At 38.7% G+C, this 21,643-nt stretch overlaps 1 protein-coding gene across 50 annotated transcripts in view; it reads right to left on the reverse strand.

Annotated features, from left to right (window-relative positions):
* NRXN3 (neurexin 3) overlaps positions 1 to 21,643 on the reverse strand; it is a 1,567,429-nt gene that overhangs the window by 135,660 nt on the left and 1,410,126 nt on the right. For 33 of the 50 annotated variants that reach the window (XM_032341543.1, XM_032341524.1, XM_032341541.1 and 30 more), the window contains 2 exons: positions 20,447 to 20,536; positions 14,845 to 15,152 (listed from right to left, as the gene is read on the reverse strand). In XM_032341543.1, the coding sequence (XP_032197434.1) occupies positions 14,845 to 15,152; positions 20,447 to 20,536 (398 nt within the window). The remainder of the gene's footprint in view (positions 1 to 14,844; positions 15,153 to 20,446; positions 20,537 to 21,643) is intronic. The other 17 variants (XM_032341548.1, XM_032341546.1, XM_032341549.1 and 14 more) reach the window with 1 other exon arrangement.

The following is a 21,643-nucleotide window of genomic DNA, read 5'->3' on the forward strand; positions in this document are numbered from 1 at the left end:
CTTTTTTCTCTGTGTCTATGAGTTTATTCTATTTGGTCATTTTGTTTTTTCTTGTTTTTAGATTCCACATACAAGTAAAATCATACAGTATTTGTCCTCTGACTTATATCCCCTTGCATAATACCCTCTAGCTCCATTCATGCTATTGTAAATGTCAAGATCTTATTTTTTTTTATGGCTGAGTAATAGTCCATTGAATAAATGTATGTATGTATGTAAAGAAACTGTGGTATGTGCACACACACACACACACACACACACACATATTTTTCTTTATCCAATCATCTACTCATGAACACTTATGTTGCTTCTATATTTCAGGTACTTTAAGTAACACTGTGATGAGCATAAGAGTAAGTTGGTATCTCAAATGAGTGTTTTCTTGGGATAAATACCTAGAAGTGGAACTGCTATACCACTTTTGTTTAATACTATACTCCAAAATAGCTCAATGAATTAAAGACTTAAATATAAGACTTGGAAACATAAAACTCCTAGAAGAAAACAGGTAGTACTTTGACACAGCTTGTGATAGTTTTGGATCTGCCTCCTCAGGCATGGACAATAAAAGTATAAACAAACAAATGGGACTACATCACACTAAAAGGCTTTTGCACAGCCACGGAAAGCCGCAACAGAATGAAAAGGCAACCTACTGAATTGGAGAAGATATTTGCAGATGATATATTCTATAAGGGCTTAACATCTAAAATATATAAAGAACTCAAAACATCCAATATAAAACAATCTAATAAACAATCTCATTGAACAATGGGCAGAGGATCCAAGAAGATATTTTTCAAAAGAAGATATACAGGTGGCCAACAGGCACATGAAAAGATGCTCAACATCACTAATGATCAGGGAAATGCAAATCAAAACCGCAATGAGGTATCACTTCACACCTGTCAGAATGGCTAGCATCCACAAGAAAAGAAATAATGTGTGTTGGAGAGGATGTGGGGAAAAGGGAACTCTCCTGCACTGCTGGCAGGAATATAAATTAGCGCAGCCACTCTGGAAAACAGTATGGAGGTTCCTCAAAAAATTAAAAACAGAATTATCATATGAGCCAGCAATTCCACTGCTAGGTATTTATCTGAAGAAAATGAAAACACTACCTGTGTGTTTATATGGAGAGAGGTTTTATAGTTGTTTGCTATAATACCAATAGGTGGATAGGAGAATAAGCTAATGAGAAAATGAGGATATTTATTAATGAAGAGTTGCAGGAGAAAGGAAATACCAGGAGCAGACATTTATTCCCTTTCTTTCACTGCTTGTACCCTCAGTTCCTAGAATAGTGCCTGGCATATTCTAAGCTCCCAGGGATTATCTGTAGAATAAATGAGTGCATGTATGATTTTACATTTTTCTCAATAAATGGAAGTCATAAAAATGTAAACTCAGAACACTGATTCAATCAAAATGTGACAGAATTTTATTGGGAAATTGAAGGTGAGGAAGTGTGTGTGAGTTGGAAAATGGAGAGGGTGAGAAAATGCAATCCTTTTCTTCCAGAGTCAGAAGAAATTAGTTAATGTTTAACTGAAAAAGTCAAGAAATAGAAGCCTATTATTATAAATATGGAGGGAAATGTCTGAAAAAGCATCAAAGAGGGTTGTCAGTGTGGAGCAGGACTACAAGGCACAGGGGAATGGGGAATATTTAGATAAAAATTAAATTAAACCATCAAACTAATACATGCTTATTGCTTAAACTTAAAAAGGTGGGCAAGTAATTTGCCCCTGGATATACAACTTGTAATGATGAAGACAGAACTTGAAACCAGGTTGGCCCACCTTAAGCTCAATCAGTCATGTGGGTTGAATAATTGGACAATCTCTGAGACACTTCCCATATTAACAGTCCACAAAACTAGAATCTCAAGCCAATAAACAAAATATTTACAATAAACATCACACACATAGTCTTTGAGATGAAAATAGGTTTCAAACACAGTCATTTTATGGTAATAAGGTTTTACTATTGCCAACTTGTTAGCCAAAAAATAGAGGCATTGCTTAAATTTGACACTTGTCTTTTCTGAGTAGAAATTAAAGACCTTATTCTGAGAGCTGACCTGTAGAAACAGAGGTGGCTGCTGTTTCTTGCCTCTGTAATTGTTAATAATAGATCAGCGTGCTCAAGTTTCTGGAGAAACTTAAAACATGTGCTCAGGTTCAGTACCTTGAAAGTCCTACCAGACTGTTAAGGCAGAAATATATTCATTCTTTGGACTGGCCTGGACTCTTCAGGTGCCCAATGTTGGTGTAATAGAATATACACCCTATGAGGAAAGAGGGTCTTTGTTTTGTGTTTCTGCAGACTGAGTGCCTAGAATAGTACCCAGCCCATAGTAGGTACTTAATTTACTCAAACACTTGTTAACTGAATACAAAATCCAACTACATTGAAGTCACATGTGGCACTGCAGCCATAAATTCCATTTCCTCATAAACTCAACTCCATAAATATAGCATTTTCTGAATCAGATTATCGTACTTTTTGTCTAGGTTAATGAATTTGCTGTTTTATCAGTAGACACATGTGTTGTGATAATGCTTTTACTATGGTCCCATTTTTCCAACAAAGATCACTGTTGTGTAGTCCTCCTAAATAAGGGAGCCAGAAATTACTTAGCAATCACCTTTTCTTTGAACGAGAAACAGATAGAATCAGACACTGTAGCTCACACAATACCTTCATGGAGAGCATTATTTTTTTTTTTTAAGTAATTCTTTCAAAAACTTGAAATCAGCTAGGATACGGAGGCAATTATATTATGGGAGTTAGACAGCAATGAAATTATCCTGTCCGGACTTTTGCATAAGTGGTCAGGAATAGCATTTGCATACGTTATATCCTATTGATTCTTGTAGACAGAGACTCAATAAAGACAAAAGAACATATGCGAAAATACATGCCTAGGGGGAAAAATAGAGAAGACACAGATGGAGGCATCTGTTATGGCTGGCTTTAAGATAAAAACAACAAAAAATCATAAAACAAACAAACAAAATCAGAAATAAATGGTAACCACAAAACCCATCTAGGTCAGTTCTCTTTAGCACAAAGTGAGTAGTTCTACCTTGCCCTTGCTCACTTCTCCCCCATGAAATCTGCTTCCAAATGTCACCCCTTCCCTCTTGCCAAGCAGAATAGATAGGACAGGAAGGAGCTAATAATGATAATAATAATAATGAGGAATGGCCTCAGAGATATATTTCACGTTTCTTTCTTTCTCCTTGTCTTACTTCAGAGGACTAGCTTCCCAGCCAGTGGGGCATTAATCACCAGAACAGCAGCTCCGAGATAAAGCCTGGGTGAAATTTCACTGTGCATTATAGTGTGAGTCGTGGATGCATGAATACGTGTCTCTCTCCGTATCTGGAAGGAGAAAGTGGAGAGGCAGAGGAGAAAAAATCTGTCATTTTATATATTTATACTGCTCAAGATGGTCAGGACTGGTTCCCCATTGTTACTGCGGATTAAAATCATTCATGTCCTTCTGCTTTCATCAGAGGTCACTGCTCAGAAAGGGGGATAAATATTTTGACAAGTTAAATTCTACTTACTTTTTTTTTTTTTTTCCATCTGCCTTGGGGGCATTTGGCAGAGTAAGGGACAGAAGGAGGGGATAGTGGAATCAGGTCTGTCTGGTGGGAGACAGTTTTCTTTGTTACTCCTCAACTGGGTACCCATTTTCTCACTTACACAGTGGTTTGGGTTAGCAGTTCCTGTTTTTGAAGATCCCTGAATGAAGTTTGGGGACACTGTTTGGGAGAGATAGCTCAACAGATGTTGTTCCTCAACAAGGAACTAGAAACTAGAACTAGAAACACCTACGAGATCCCTGCTCCACAAAGTGAGTCCACATCCTACAACAGGACATCATCTGGGAGCTAGCTGGAAATGCGTCATCTTAGGTCCCACTCCAAAATGGAAATAGCATCTGTGACTTAAGAAGGTCACCCTAGTGATCTGGGTGTTTCGGAAGCACTATTCTAGCTAGCACATGCAAACCCATGAGCAGCCTCTCCCTCCCTCCCTTTCTAGCTTCACTCTTACACCCCCTCACACGCAAACCCAGATGGAAGGAGAGATAGGAGAGGCTGCATTATGTACACAAGTCAGTCAAATTTCTATCAAGCAATTCTCTCAGTAACTGCTAGCCTCTACAGATATGGTGTACATTGACTTTCCCAGCCCTCTCTCCCCCCCGTATGACGAGAGAGCCGAGGAGAACCTTACAGTCTCCATTTAGCTAACAGAACTAGCTCTCTAGACAACCCAAGGCATTAATTAGAAGGCTTCAAAAGGCAGGACTGTCATAACAGCTTCAGTGTGTTTCTAATTTTTACAATCATTCAAACATGCACCAGAAAGGTATGAAAGCACATTCCACCCCTCCTGCCGCCTTGTCAGAAACGGAATGGAAATATCCAACGTGAAGCCTGGCTAGCAATGATTGCTACTTGAAGTCATTTCCTTGCCATATATAAATAGAAATAAAGGGATATATTTTAAAAAGAATAAAATAGAACCAATTCTTGAATCTCAGTTTAAACTAGAATCTTTTTTTTTTTTTTGAGACAATTCAAGAGACATTAAATAGTTTATTTTCTACACAGGGATGGTCACTGCGGAACCCCTTCTGAACTTTCAGTGAAGAGGGAGGATATGAAAAGCATCATTATTTGTAGTTTTCATTATATCAAAAATATTCTATTACTTTCTCTCAACCTTAGCCATCCAATCAGTGAAATGGGTAGAGAGTTCTTCCAGTGATCTTATTAGAGTATTTCTCCTTATTTTTCTTCTCTCCTCAACTTTCCTTGTCCTTCCTTCTGCTCATTTATTCACCCATCAGCTGTCACTTTATGTGCAAGGCACTTTACTAGCTACTGTTGAAAAGATGTGCATCTACCCTTCCACTTGTTAGACGCGGAAAGAGTGGAGACCTAAGGGTGCTAATTGCCGTGTCCTAGCCCAAATGGTTAATTAGTAACAGGAGAAAAAATAAAATGTAGATGCTAAGGAGACCTAGATTTGAATCTCCATTAAAACAACATCAACAGCCTTTTATTAAGTGACACTAATTTAAGCCCTTGACTTTACTATCTTACCCCACCCATGAAGTTGGTGTTATAATCTCCATATTTCAAATGATGAAACTAAGTTCTGTGAAGCAACACAGTCAAAATCCCACAACTGGTAAATGAAGGTCTGCCTAGAGTCTTGGTCTTAATCACTCTCTATCCGTGACTGAAGTCTCCCAATGCCCGCTTCGATGCACTCTTTCCTTCCTACCAGTTCACCTCCTCACAGCTGTCTCTGTCTACCTTGAACATGAATAATATTGGCCCCTTTCTCTACCTCCTCCTCTACAGGTAAGCATTCATTCATTTTACACATTTTTCTTTTCTTCAACAAACATTACTAAGCCCCTCTTTGAGGCAGGCGCCGGTCCAGGCCCTTACTGTTGAGTGATGAACTAGACAGAGATTGTTCTTGCTGTCACAGTCGTGGTCTCTCATAGTATCTTCCATCAGTGTTCTTTCAAAAGATTATGAAGACAGGTAACTATGGAGCCAGCTGAAGCATAGGGTCATGATCGGGAGTAAATGGGTTCGTATAACATACGCAGCCATGAGAAAAAAATCAAAGAGGTAACAAAGCAGACAGAAGATTCCCACCAACCTACCCTCAAACATACGGCCTGGTAAATGAGCCTCAAGTTAATTCTCTATCCATACCAATGAATAGAAATAGTGGGTCATTAAAAATCATCTTTATTTGCCAATATTTAAAGATGGGTTTTAGGAGAATTAAGAATTAAGTAATTTGGAAAAGGAATAAGGAGAAGAAATTGGAGAGGGAAAGTGGGTGATATTACATTTCCACAAGTATCCTGGAAACTCTAAACGCTAGAAGCAGCCCTTTTCAAATAAGCCCTAAACAAAGAGAATTTAAGACCAGAAGTGAACAAGGACAATTTTGCCCATCAGACCCAAGGGGTTGTTTCTGGGACTCTTTATTCTTTTTTTGGTAAAGAGGGACTGAAGGAGAGGGAGAGAGAATCTTAAGTAGGTTCTGCCCTCAGCATAGAGCTCGACAAGGGGTTCAGTCTTGAACCCTGAGATCAGGACCTGAGCTGAAAACAAGTGTCAGACACATAACTGACTGAGCCATCCAGATGTCCCTGGGACTCTATTCTTCAGACAAAAAAGAAAAGCTAAACCCCTGTTAATGACCATCACCACTGGTGAGCTTCATCCCTGGTCTGTGGGGTACAACGTGCTTGGTAGTAAGATCCAGCCTGTAAGTGTTAAGAAGTGTGTGTACTCCTAGAGAAGGTGCCAGTAGATGGGTGTGTTTTGACCACTACCAACTGAGGGTTTACTCTGTGCTTTGGAGCTCTGATACTATCTGAGACAAAGATCTCCCCACCCAGGAATTCACATACCACTAAGGAGAGGCAATAAACAGATAAATATGTAATACCATGTAAGCTAGAGCTAGCTGCCAAGGCAGACAATAATGTAGGAGGTGCTAGAGAGTGTTACTTTATAGGATGGTCAAGGAGGGCTTCTCTATAAGGGGCCACATGAGCGGGAACTTAGATAATTTAAGGGAGTGAGTCTTGCAAATGGCTGGGAAGAACTGCTTTAGGCAGAGAAAATGGCCTGTGAAAAGACACAGAGAGGCTTGGTATGCTGAAGCAGGGCTGGCACTAATCAGGCACTCATCTAAGGTGTAACATTTAAGGGAGTGCCCCCCTAAATCATTTATTCAACATACATAATATTTTATTGCAATATTTTAGAGTCAATATCAATGCAAAAAAAATTTCCAGGATGAGGAAAGTAACATTTTAAATACAGACAGGTTCCAATTCTGCAACTGTACAACACTTTCTCGCCTCTTCTTTATCTAGAAGACCTTTATCAGGGAGAAGACCATATTTTCTGTCACACGCCTCCAGCTACACAGTTCTTCTAGATCTTCCTCGAAGATCAATGAGGAGATCCACACATCACAGAGGAAGGATTTTGGCTTCAGATTTGGCCAAGTAGTAGGTCGGGTGATTGGTAAAACCACCTGGAGCACTAGAAACATTGGGGACCTCCACAGTGAGTAGTCAAGAGCTGAACCCTACTTTTCCCCCAGCTGTTCAGTGACTCAAAATAAGTGCCAGCACTTTATCCGTAGTTCTGGTGGACCCTTATCCTATAAATATTATAATCTAATCTAATTAGAGGGGCATCCTTACAACTTGTAGCAAGTTGCAGACTTAATCTTCATTTGCAGATGAGGACCTTCTCAGAAACCTTTAAGGGACTAATCTCAGCTTTGGGAAGTTCTAATCCCATCCACTAAAAGTATTAAAGAGGTGACCAAAACAAATGACACTATATTCTCTTCCCTGGCCTATTTGTACTACCAACATAGAGCTCTTTAGGAGGTAGGTAAACTCACCAAGCTCTCCCTCTCTCTCTTTTTTATTCCCATGAAAATAATGTAATTCCTGAGAGAAAATGTCACTGGAATTTTACTAGTTAATGAAAAAATTAGCCCCCCCCCCCGCCAAATTATTCTCTGAGAGGGGGAAAAAAAAAGTACCTGTATGAGAGTAAGGAGGAGACAGAAGATATTTCTTGGCTGGCAGCTAAAGTCTAATTAGACTGACAAATCTTCAGTGCCTTCCCCAGTTATGAGGCTTGGCAGGAAAGGAGCCAGCCCTGGAGCCGCACATTATGTAAGGCTGTTAATCAATATTAGTTGAGCCCTGATCCTAAAAATAAACTTCCCCTAGAGGCTCCGTTGTCTAGTGGTAAAAGTGAGGGCTTAGAAACTGTGTGGACTCTTTGTCTCACTTCTGTCAAGCTGGTGGCATCAAGGAAAATGTGGAGGGGGCCCAGAGGGGTTAATTCCTTAAGTACAAACATTCTTGATACAACATGATCGACCTCCTGTTAAAGCATGGTTTTGGGGATGAGGTAGATAGATTTGTCTTATATCCCAATCCAAGACAGTTTGATTATTCAAAGAACCTTGAGAAAGTGTGGTACTCTAGCCAGTCCCACAAAGCCACCGATAACAAAGTGCTGTAAATGTGTGGGTCATGAGTTTCGTTGAAACAATATGACATTCCTGCTATTTGACCATTTCAATCTATAAAAATGGCAATTTCATACAGTTGACCCTAATAGAACGCTTTCTATGTAATAACCATTCAGGAAAGCCAAATCCCACTTCAGAAAATGAGAGAGTTTCCCACAGAAATCTCTTCTAATTGATGAGTTCAGGCCTCTGGTTCAGTCTGGGACCCTCACGGGGAAATCCTGGGTGATCACAGGGTTGTGCGGGTGTAGATAAAATGGTTCTTCGTGTATTTGGGAAAATTAAAGAGGGAGACTTTGTTTAAAATGGAAAAAGGAAGCAATGCCCTGTTACTCCTTGTCAACTGCAGAGCCAAGAGGAAGAAAGGGACCTTGAAGGTCTCTACGACAATAACTACTACTTTACTTTTCCAGCAGGAGGAAGAAAGGCTTTCTCCTTCCCCTGGCAACAAACAGCCCAGTCAAGGAGAGACTACCACAACTCAGCCAATGAAAAGCCACCACACTTTGAACTCCCAGTTTACTTCAACATACCTACTGTTAAGAACACCCTTCCTAACTCTATCCTTTCCTCTATAAAAGAGATGTCGTCTTCTTTGTTCTCTAGACTTGCCTATGGTTTTGCTGTAGCTCACTCCCAAACTAGAATTCTGTTACCTCCAAATTAACCCTTGTTTGCTCGTAAAATAATGGCTAGTTTTATTTTTAAGGTTCATATTTATCCAGTCACACAGGAAGTCAAAGCTTTTTGAGGATCTGTGAATTCTAGGACAGCCTCTTGGTTTGAAATGGTTTCCTAGTGTCTGGGATTCAGTGAAAACTTAAGGGTAGGTCATGACCCAGGTTCTTTTTATGCACGGTTGTATTTATTACTCACAATCATGGAAAAGTAATTCATTTTGCAAAGAAAGAAACCAAGGCTTAGAGAAGCTAATTGACCTCCCCAGAGATACACAGCTAAGTAACTGGAAAAACCCAGAGTCCAGCCTAGGAATTCTAAGTCAAGAGGGTACGCTCTTCCCTCCCACACACCAGAACTCTACGTGGATTATGCTGTACAATGGATCACTTTTTAATCACAAGTGTTTTTCTTTGTTTTGCAATAATCAATCTCAAGTCTGAAGTGTTTTTCACTAGCCCCAGTCTAAAACTGAAAGCAGACCAGAAGGAGGAATTTCCAGATAGGTATAGTTACAAAGCCTGAAAAAGTGGCTTGCTTCTGGAATTTTTGGAAGTCATTCACCTTCAACTGCCAAATTTATGAGTCTAAGGTAAGACTGAACTCTCACGAAACTCTCAAGTCTTTCATTTCTACTGTTTATCAGAATAATTCCAATCTAGCCGAGCATTGTGATTTTCTGGTAACAGCAGCTCTAGCCAATGTCAAGGTGACTTCACCAATGCCCAGCACAGAAAGTGGGTCACGATCAGTATCCTGCTAATAGCATATAAAGGATTTCAAATGGCGATTTGCTCAGAACACACTGAGTTCTTTCTTTACTGATAATCACTCAGTCTGGAGGCTTAAGGTAAGAGAGTACACATTATTTTAGGAACTCTTTTCCTCTTGGCCTTTTCCTACCTCACAGGAACATTTTGGTCTTGGTGACTGCAAGTCACCAAAGACATTTACTTCCCACTTTTGCTTTCTCTCCTGAATGGGGATCAAGGAATTTGAACATCGACTGAATTGAGCTTTTCCATCACGATAGTAATCCCGACACTGAGGTCAGTTGTAATAGAAGTGCCTGCTTAATTGCTGGGCAATCCCTGGGAGTAAGATGAACAGGGGATCCAATGCAGTTCTCCTCTCTGAGTCTTCTCCCAACTGGGAGAGTCTGGGGCCAAGCCTTTCAGAATCTGGCTCTCTTGCTTCTCACAGATCTCCCCTATGTATTCTTTGTTCTAGTTGGACTTGGCCATCTCTCTCGGAAATTACCGTCCCTGACTTTGACAATATCACTTCTGACACTTAGCCAACCTGAGATTTATTTCTCTTCCTCATGTAACCAATTATACTCAGTTTATAAGGCCCAGATCCATTCCCATCTCATTCATGAGATCCATTCAAAACCATCCCATACAACTCCCTCATTCCCCGCCCCCCCAACACCATTTTTAGGTCACTACCTCTTATTGATTGCTCATGTCAAGCTCCATGATGCAAGGATCCTGAATTCTTTTTCTTTCCAAACTTAAAAGCATGTGGATAGATAAATTTCATAACAGGACATATTCTCTGAGGCCCACAGAACTCCATATTGGTTTAAAAATGGAAGAAAAAATTAAAGATGGGAAGTGAGCTATCAGAGAAATCCATTTCTGAAAACTTAGAAACTTTTCATTTGCCATAACTGATTCTAGCTTCCAAATTCAATCCTGACCCTCCTTCAAATTTCTATCCCCCCAAAACCGCCCAGCCCCTGCTCTGTACTACAGATACTACTGTCAGTAGAAGCACCCCATTTTCTCGGGTAGATCCTTCCTTGAGAGGATACTGACTCACATACCAAATGTTGGGGATAAAATAAAATAATAAGATTAAAACATATTTAATCCTACTCCTCAAGATGCACCTGTTTTAAGCATTTTACATGTATTAACTCAGTTAACCTTATAGCAATCCCGTGATATAAGCAGTACTCTAGTAGTACCCTTCCCTCCAATTTTACAAATTGGTAGACTTAGGTTAGTTACAAATTCTTGCTATCCTCCCATGAAGAAGTGAGGTTTGTGTTTCCTTTCTCTAAAACTTCAAAACCTGGAAAAACTTTCTCTAGGAGTTCTGAACTTCCATGAACTAGGAGCTACAGAGATAGGTACATGGATCCAGCTGAATCCAGTGTTTCTAGTTAACTCACCAAGACACAAGGTGTGTGAATGAAGCCAGACTTTCTGGACCACAGCAGCCACTGAGTGACCTCAGTCAAATCCCTGTGGGGCAGAAGAATTGCCTTGCTGAGCCCTGCCCAAATTTCTGAGTCACAGAATTGTGAGATCCAATGACACAGTTGTAATTTTAAGCCACTAAGTAATGGGGAAATTTTTTTTCATAACAATTGTTAGCTGGAACATATATGACTTCCTCAGAGTCTCTCAGCTAGTATGAAGAAGATCTAGGTTTTAACGCCAAGCAGCCCAACTCCAAGTATATGCATTCAATCACTGCTCTAGTCTTACCACTGAAGAAAAATTAAAATTGTCCAAAGTGTCCCTCATTCTGGAGGGAAAACCATCTGTAAGGCATGCCACTTCTGGTTGTTAGATGATGATAAGGTATGTTATAAAGCTATTTTGTTTTCAAATCTATTCAATAAATATTTATTGAGCACCTACCTTTACTTGAATACTACCACTCACCCACCTGCTTTCTCAATGTACTCACCTGTTTTCTCAATTTTTTTTTTTTTTTAATATTCAGGGGAGGACCTAGACACACTCTTCTTCTTGTTTTTTTTTTAAGAATTATTTATTTTAGAGGGAGAGTGTGCATAAGCAGGGAGGGGGAGGGGCATAGGGAAAGGAGAAAGGGGAAGCAGACTCCCCACTAAGAGGGGAGCCTGACACAGGGCTCCATTGCAGGACCCTGAGATTATGACATGAGCTAAACCCAAGAGTCAGATGCTTAAATGACTGAGCCACCCAGGTGCCCTTGGAGACACTCTTCTTAATATAGGGTAAACACCTGATGCTTGGGTACCATGGCTGTGAGTAATTTAACACAGTCCATGTGATCCACAAGAAGTACTGTAACAAACTGGAGTCTCAGAAAGATCAAAGTAGTGATTACTTACAGGAGGCTGGAGAATTGGAGAGCCATGTCAACTCAAAAACTATTAGTTTATGTTCACACACAGGTCAGAGGAGAACTGAAAACACTTTGCAGTTTTCCTTTGATCCGAAATCAACACAAACCAAAGTCAATCAGAAACGAACTACCAGATGTTTCCTTTTGTGCTTCAAGAAGAAACCAGTGGATTGTTGTATAACCAGATGGTTTTACACCAAGGTTTTTATGCCTATTTTATTTCTCCTGGAAGAGTCTACTAGGACAACCTGGTCTATCAAGCCTATCAAAGCAAAGGAATCACCTTTCAAAGCAAAGAGTGTCACTTGGAAAATGCTGTCAGATTTCACACATGATTGGCTGGGTAAATGTGAAATCCAGCCTTTCCCACTTTTTTAAAAAAATTTTTTATGAGTCCACTTCACCTGAGAATGGTAGCTGGATTACAGAGGACAAATGAGAACTTCTGAGACTGACTTCCTCACCCAGTCATCAGAGCCTGAGAATTTTCCTAAATCTTGGGTCCCCAGTCCTAATACAGGCTTGATACAATGTGTACTTGAGATCAGAAAAGGGATGAAGACAAGGCAGGCTGCTGAGATTTTATGGAGCTCAGGGCAAAGTTCTATCTATCTATCTATCTATCTATACATACATACTTTCAAGTTTTTGATTTTGTGGAGCCCAGGGCAAAGATTGATTGATTGATTCATTGATTGATTTATACTTTTAAGTTTTTATTTAGGCCCTAGTTAGTTAACATGCAGTGTAATATTAGTTTCAGGAGTAGAATTTAGTGATTCTTCACTTCTATATAATACCAGTGCTCATCAGAATATGTGCCAGGGCAAAGTTCTTATGGCTAGTTGGCAAGGACAAAAAAAATTACCTCTAGCTAATCTTTACAAAGAATATGGATCTTTTTGATCCCTCATCCCAATTTTGCTAGACTATTGTCTTTTCTCTAAGAGTTTGCATTTACACATCCTTAAGAACAAGTATGGCACAGATTTATAACTTCTCTTTATAGCCATGGTAGAAGCAACACGAAAGATATGTAGATGAAATCCAGTTATCACTGGACTCAGGGAAAGAAACTCTAACAAGAGGCTGTTAGAGAGGGCATGCTCCAGCTGTTCACATCTTCCAAAATGACAACAGATTCAACGATGTCTGGAGTCATAATCACTTGCAAGACTTTTGTGCCTTGTACCTTGCTCTCCTGTGGAAGTTCTGGCTTTCTTAGTTCTTAGAAAGACTCATCCAGTGTTGGGTAAGTCTATTTGCATATTTGCTACAGGAGGAAAAGCCAAAAACCGGTAATTGTCATGGCTTAGTCCCTGAATCCCTATGTAACATTAAATCCTCCTGAGGTCAGTAAAAATTTGGCCTCGAAAAAGACTACAGGACCAGCCACTCCTATGAAGAAAAAGCCATTTGTTCCTCTGCTTCCCATAGAGTTAGCAGAACATATTACGACAGAAACAGAACAAGTCTGCCAGGACCTGGGCAGACAGAACTATCCTTTCACCAACCATAAACAGATCCGCTCTTGAGCTATAGAGAGTCATAATAGAAATATATATTGCCTTTTATCTTCTTTTCAGTGAGTAGAGTGAAGTGTCAGGAGTTATTGCTTTAATATCAGTAGAGAAGAAGCTATTTCTTTTTTGAGCATGTACGTAGGTATACACGTAACAGCGCATACAACTATATGACTGTTATGCTAACCCGGTTCTTAGTAGCCTTTCTAAAACACATAAAATTGGCCTGATAGCATCATCAGTGCATACAGCCTCAAATTGTTCCCGTGGAATCACGTAAGGAGCTGTCAGGGCAACTTCTGCTCAAAGAAAAGGGAAAAGGAAGACAACATTTTTACCTCTACTTAGCTCCCATAAAGTTAATGCAGAAGAATGAGAACACATAGGGGTCTTAATTGATTATTGACTTTACGTTTACAATGCCCACTGAAATCAATGGGAGGGTGATGTCAAAGACTCAACTGAGTCCCTGGATAGGGACTTAGTTTTCTTAAAACTAAGAAACAGAAGGGACAAGTACTGATCTACAGAATCTTCTATAAACACTAACTAGGCTCGGGGTAATTTCCCCACAAGCAATTGGAATGTCTTATTTTATGCCACAGCATTTAAGGCTAATAACTCGATTAACCTCCCATCCCCTACTAACCAGATTTATGAAATGCCAAGGGAGTCAGCAAAGCATTAAGTCTTAGCTTGGGTATAATTACTTTTAAGTGAAAAAACCAAACCATTACCACAAAACTAAGGACTTCCTACATAGCTAAACTCAGACCTTCATAATTTCTAATGCAATATAGAACCTCAGTCAAATATAAAAGAAATGAAATAGACAAAAAATAACAAGTGATTGATCAACAATAATAAAACAAAGACTGCATTTTATAAGCATTAGTTGAACCTCTAGATTCAATTGCGCCTTTTTTAATGCTGCCCATTGGCCTCAAAACGGAACAATTCATATTTCAGCAAAGTCACTGAGAGGTTGTGAATAGAGCTGAACTACAATATAGTCTCTCCTATGATAACAAATTTTCCTTTGCCCCTTTTCCCTTTTTACTATTGAAAAAAAAAAGTAATGAAATGAAAAGGAGGAGTATTTCATACTGAAAGTGTTAGCCATTGCTCATTTTGAATAACAGCTTTACTGTTTCAGCCATAAATATGATAGGAATAATAACCCATGAGTGCACGCAAAACTTTTATAACTTCTTGAGTGGTGAATTTGTCTTTTTCTACTCTAAGATCTTATTGCCATGAGCATCAGTAGGCATCCTTCCTACAAACATAGTAATTCAGACTCTTGAGCAACATAGCAACACTGACCTTATAGTAATGTCTCAAAGACAAAAAAGCAGAATCAATTAGGAATTGGTGAAAGGCTTACCTGAATGCTTGCTGTAGAGCGATTTTTGCGAGTTGTGGTAGTAGCCATTGTAGTAGTGGTTTCCATGACAGTGGTAGACATTTCTGGTGGCATGGAGGTTGTCTGTGTTGTTCCCAAGATTGACGGGACTTCTCCCACCAGCCGGACACTTCCATTGATTTTAATATTGGGGTTGTTCTCAGCTGCCATGTTCAGTACTTTCAAACCATCATAATAGAGCCCAGAGAGCTGGCCTTGGAAGAGACGTCCTTTGTCTTTTCCACCGATGGCTATTTGCGCCTGGGTGTTGAAGATGGTTAACTGCCGGCCTAGTGGGTTGGGTGGAGGAAACATTATTATTCCCATATGTTATCTTTCTTTGCCTTACCTGGTCTGAATGGACCAGGCATCAAAACAGGCTTCCTTGAGCAAATGAAGGGGAGAAAACTGGATAACAAAAATTCAATAGACAATAGCAAGTAACATTCCACTATGTTTTATCTCTTCCACTGTCTAGCTGAATATCCTAGATAAGCTGAATAATTGAGTCTCTATTTCATTATTGTGAGGAAAGAGAAATCTTGGTCCAATGATCTGCAGTACTTCAGTCTTCTTGGATATGCAGTTGTGGATGACAGAAGGAACCCCTAAATCAGGTAATGACCGCAATAAAGCCTAAATACCTACTGTACTGATTTTCAACCTACAAAGGCACATAATGGCCATTAAATAGAATTTTATATGGCAAACAAATACTTGGTAAGGTAACTCAGAGTATTAAACTTTAAAAATAGGTCTGATAATTAACTGAAATTAAATGAAATTCCAATTAAAAGACTTGGATTCATCACATCTGTGTAGAAATGAAGTTTACCCACCAAATACCTCCTTTCCTAGAAATCTTTGTAATGCATAAATTCTATCTATACTTGTTGTTTAATAAACATCGTGACAGATAATTTCCTACCTCTTTTAGTGTGGGGGAGGGATGAGATGATGGCCATACAATTATATCTCTCCCTAAAACATGGGAAATAAACAAGCACTAATAATTTTTCTGGGGCGGCGGAAAGAAAATAAAATGTCATTCCAAATCAGTGAATTTAGAAAAAGGAGATGGGTTTTCATGAAAAAGCAACACATAAAATTCCTTAAAACAATAGGCTTGTTAATGTGTTGAAAACTATCAGTAGTTAACTTATTTGGAGTCCCCATTTGGGGAACCATTTGTGTGTCTGTGAATAGAAAACTATCAGAATGAAATCATGACAGAACAGAGTTTAGAATAGTGCAACTCAATTTATCTTCCTCCCAACTACCCCTACTTAAAAAAGCTTCTCTTAAGTGCTAGATCTTTCCCAGAAAAACCCGAACAGCTTTCTAAGGCTAAGACATTCTATGCTATTATTTCTTCAGATTATTTCCTTCTGGTTTTCCATATGGAGATGGGGGAGAAACTTATTAATGGAATTAAATATATCCTTTTTGAATTTTTCTTCACTTAAGTCAGTAATCAAACAATATTCTACGCATTTTTAATTTAATCACTTGAATTATTTTAGCAATAAATAGCTGGCATGTTTTGTTACTCCAGCCTGCTTATTAAAAGGTAGTCTATTTTTAAAAGGTTAAGGTTTTTTGCCCCCACAATCTCCAATATGAATAGAGGCATACAGTGATGTTTGGGCTCTTAACCTCTACCACCATTACAGGTCTTTAAATCTCTACAATGATTAGCTATCCTTGAGTTTCCAGTGTATAATGTGGAATGCCTTCTGAATGTACATTAATAGGTGAAATGGAAGAATCAGAGAAGGGAAATGTATCTGCTCAGAAGGAACTCTTTATACAAGAGTCAGTTCTGCTTATGGGGTAAGTCTTAAGGGCATATTAGTCAAGAATGATGTATGAATAATACCTTTTTGGAAGCTTCAAACACTGTAGTATGGAGACCCGGCCAAAGAGAGTTTTGTTATAATGAAAATGATCTGCACTCTATAAAAATATTTGGAGCATGGAAATGGAATCTGTTGGATTTGAATTGTCCAGCTCCTAAGGGAACAATCAAAATAGATCTAATAGATTTACATTATTTTCTCAACAATTCCTTCAGTGCCCTGTACACATGCATCATCGCCAGTCCGTTGGCCTCTCATTTCTCACATAAGATGCAGCAAAATGTTCAATGCACAATAACACTGGATAATGGCCTGGAGCTCAACGCTCTTTACTTCTATTTCTTTGACAACCGTTTTTTTTTTTTTTCCCCCCTAGGGGGACTACGTTTACTGCAAAAGAAATGTCATGATAGAAGGAGAGAATAATATACCCTCAACCTTGCACAGACTTCTGCAGGCCACTTAAATAAAGAAGGAGCTTCCTAGAAGGGTATCTCTAGGACTCAGTCCAGTAGCTTATACCTCATAGCCCCAATGTCAAGCTATCCCTTCTGTTCACGTAACTGTTGGCCAACCATAGTATTTATTCATCTCCTTTTTGGTATATGCTCTAGCACTGATGATCAGTGAATAGGGATAGCTAGTTGTAGGTAAGATATTTTATATTTTTCATATTTCTGAAAGTACTTCACATCTGTAATGGTCTTCACCTTATTTTCCTAGTGATATTATTCTGCCAGCTATTACAAATAAAAAAGTGGATCAGGGAGAATTGAAATGCTAAGTTTGAATTACACTGGCTAGAAATGATGGATCTCCTTCATTCCAGGTGCCACAGTGCACTGCATAAAATGGTCTTTGCTTGTTCAAGACTAACCCAAGCATGGAGAAGGGCAAGACATGTTTCCTGGGCTGTAGGACAAAGCTACTGCTCCACGCCTGATTATTGCTGCATTCCAAGAGAGATCTAATGATTTCTTGAGAACAAGAAACTGGTGGGGTGAAACAGGGAAGGAAGTTGTCTATGCTTCAATTTTCCATGATGCTATAGGAAGTGTCTGGATATTTGTTTGCTTCTCTGTTTCAAGGTCTATTTGTGGCTAGATCTATTTTTCTTCTATTTCAGGAATCTTTCTTAGCCTTCTATACCTTGGATTAGGTAGCTTAAGAGTAAAGCTGGCAGCCACTAAAGTAATAGTGGGAAACTCTGTTTTTATTTTTTTGTTGTTTCTAGTGGGAAACTGAGAAACTTTCTCAGTCTCTGCCAGCTCTTCCTCTGATCAATTTAGCTCTATCAGAGAAGCAGGAGTAAATGAATAACTGAGAACTGGTCATCACTACCCTTTCCCTCTGAAGGGTTATAATAACAGTCAGACTGGAGTAAGTTTTATCATTTGCCCAAGATTTCTCAAAATCAATGTCAGATCTCACTATTGACATGCATTATGATCAATCTTTTTTTATAATAAGCAACTATGATATCTATATCAATATCCCAATCTAAGAATCGTTCTATCATCCATAATGCTCATTTTGGTTATACTAGGAGAGGGTCTGTAGCAGGCTACTTTCTGTTTTGTTTTGGGTGCCCACCTTCTTGGAAGTCATTACTTTTACTTCATTTGGATATCAGGTTCAGACACTGCTTAAATTAAATCTTTGCACGTCTCCAGTCAGTGTTGCACAAAGACTAATTAATTAAACCTCAGAACACCCTTGGGGGATAGGCAGTATTATTTCTCCTCTCCTCCGATGGGAAATCTGAGATATAAAGAGGTTAAGTGGATTGTCTAAGGTCAGAAAGTATCAGTCAATAGTAGACAGAGCCAGAAAACAGACTCAGAATGCTGTGACCCAGATCTCTTCTCCAGTGACAAAAATAACTCCAAGGAGGCATTCCAAGTGCTTCCTGATATGTCTGCCTATTCATCCTTCCATCTTTACCCTTTTTTAACTTGTCTTTACAAGGTCTTTTGGTATCTATTTTCTACTCCTTTTGAGGGAAAGGTTTGCTAGACAGAGGAAGGGGTAAAGCAACAGAATGAATAGATGTTACTCACCAAAGTATTTTTTTTTTTTTAAGTAACTTAAGTTACAGTAGTGCAGAAGAGAGAACCTCCAAGTTTGGAAATAACCATTTTCAATATTATACGCATACATAAATACATACATATCTCGTTAAGAAACTAGCAAGCCACCCTCCATACCCCCCGACCCACCCCTCCCCCTCGATTAGTTGTCTACTTGAAAGCGTCCTTCTATATGAAAGCCAACTGATAACAGTGCTATCAGAAGGAAAACTAAAAGCCTACTCATAACTTTATAATGGTTGATACAAATGAAAACGCCTGGCATGCTCTTAAACTTAGACTTCAAAAAGGCGATGGAGTAAAAGAAAATATTATTAACATAAAATTGAAAGAAAAAAAATTCTCTCAGACACATGAGAGTCAGACATGCATCTAGTTTTCTTCTCCTTTTTAAAAAGTGAGGCAATCATAGTCTTTAGTGTTAAAGGGACTTTATGAGCTGGTGATTACTGAACAAAATTATTTGCTTTTTAGAGTTATTCTTAATTTATTTTTAATTAGACCACATACGTTAAAAACAGGGCAAACAGTTAAGACTCAGTGAGGATTTTCCGTGTTTAAGGGTCTAAATGTTGTCACCCAACTTAAAACTGTAATTAAGTTTGCTTAAGTTGCATATTAATATATTCAATTAGTTTTTATGTATAACTCAGTCAAATCTCTACGAATTTTAGGAACTCGCTGAATGTCTTGAGACAAGAGTAGCTTGTACTGGCTCAGGAAAGAAGGGAATAAAGAGCTTCCAGAAACAGAATTTTCTTCATTGAAAGATAATAGTTTACACCCTAGCGAACTGAAGCCACACAGAAAATTCTAACATCGGGTATAACCGCTGCCCTCTTTTATTAACAAAGTGGTTGTTTTCTTCAGCAAATCAGAACTGCTGTTTTGCCTTTCATGAGCCTTTCTTTTCCAACTCATTGTCTTAGCCACTTGCACTTTTGTTGCATAAATATCAAACACATAAGGGTATTACACAACCAAATGTAAAATAGCTTTGCTTTTTTTTTTTTTTTTTTAGTTTCAGCCAGCAACTAGGACACAATTAACCTCTTATGAAACACTTTTGCCTCTGAAGTTTGAATCTAAAGGCAAAATTCATCTTTCTCATTCTTTCTTCATTTAAAAGCAAATGTTGGAAAACACTGCTCCCCTTATAACATTTGTCTTAAGCAGTTTAAGTTACAAGAGTTGATCTGATGATTCTTTTTGTTATCCAAGCTAGAGAGGTAAAGCCAAAACAGCCTCAAGATGGAAGTTTAAAGAGTACTTTTGAAATTTCTTTAGAAAGCTTTGGTATAAGAGGTAATTTAAAACAAATTAACAAATAATGTCATGCAGTGGTTAAATTGCCATAATACATTTCTTTTTTAGAGGTTCCTAGAATTTCTTGTTTGTGGTTGTCATGCTGATAGCAAGCTAGATGTTAGTCCCTTTAACTGTATTTTAATGGCAATGTATTATAGCATGATTTATCAACATATGGCAGGTGGAAGCTGACACAAATTATAATGAAAATTAAAACAGTCATTTATGCAGCAGGCGATTATCATTTAAGGAACATTTATTTGCAGGCTTTAAAAATGAGGGTTTAGAATCAAATGATTTTAAAATGAAAGTTTTAACGACGGTTACCTTTTTCCTGCAGCCACTCCTCTACGGGCCGGTTATATTTGAAGGGGATTTTCTGTTTTACCATTTGGAAGCGTTCATTATCAGTGTTGCCTTTAAAGTTTAAAAAACAGCTTAAAAAACAATCTGAAAAGTCAATATGTCATTAAAAAACATCCTAGGTTTTTGGTTTATGAAGTTTTTAGAGATAGATGTCAATTTATCTTTAGTAGAGGTGGAGTTGAAGTCACTCTGCCCTTGGTTGACAGGCTTGAGGTCAGGTGAGTCCTAGCTATGCTGTGCTCCATCACGTTTTGGAAATGTGGCATGGGATGGGAAACAGTAAGAGCTTTTTTGGCCATTTATAAAAACGGGTTTACCTTCACTCTTCTCCTACCACTTCTGACTCCAACCACACCTTCACTGGGTCAATGGAGGCACAAGGATTTTCTTGGTCTGCGAGTCATTTACCTGCCAGACCAGCTTCAGCTATGATAGGGGCCCCCCGGGGGGTGGTCTTAGTCCCACATGATCTTCTCTCATGGTAATGTACCATATCCGAAGCATGGGGTTATCTACTTCCTTATTCTTCTCTCAAGTGTTTTTAACTGCTCTACCTTCTGGTGGAGAGAAAAAGACAACTTAAGCTTTGAATGGCCAAGGGAGACTTCTTACTCCATAAAGGAGACTCTGGCATCCTACCAGCCATGTTAAATAGATGGGGTTTTTTGGATGGTTCTTTACATTTCTATTCCTCTGCCCAGACTTCTTCTACACTTAAAAAAAAAGAAAACCCAAAGTAAATATTTGTAAATCAAAGCGGCTATAAATATAGAGATAGAATAGTAGAAAACTTTTAAGCCCCTACTTTTTATTACTACTAATAGATGCAAGCTTTATATGTTTATCTAGTCTTTCTCTCTTACCTTTTTATGAGAAGTCCTTTCTGAACAAGTATCTATTCATAAAGCCTGTTTGGGATAACGTCCTCCAAGCATGAAATACCTAATTAGTTTCAAGCCTCAAACATAATGCTTTTAACTGCTACTATGCCCCCTTATTCCTTTTGTAACTGTTGTTACCACCCCTGGATGGTTTGTCTAATTAGGATAGATTTGGAGGTGTTATTGTGGAGATATACCCCTAATGAATATGCTTCAAATCACAAAATAATGAAGCTATGCTTTGGGAACTGTTCTCTCTCATCAACCAACCTCACAG

This window comes from Mustela erminea, chromosome 5, assembly GCF_009829155.1.
Source record: "Mustela erminea isolate mMusErm1 chromosome 5, mMusErm1.Pri, whole genome shotgun sequence".
NCBI classification, from domain to species: Eukaryota; Metazoa; Chordata; class Mammalia; order Carnivora; family Mustelidae; genus Mustela; species Mustela erminea.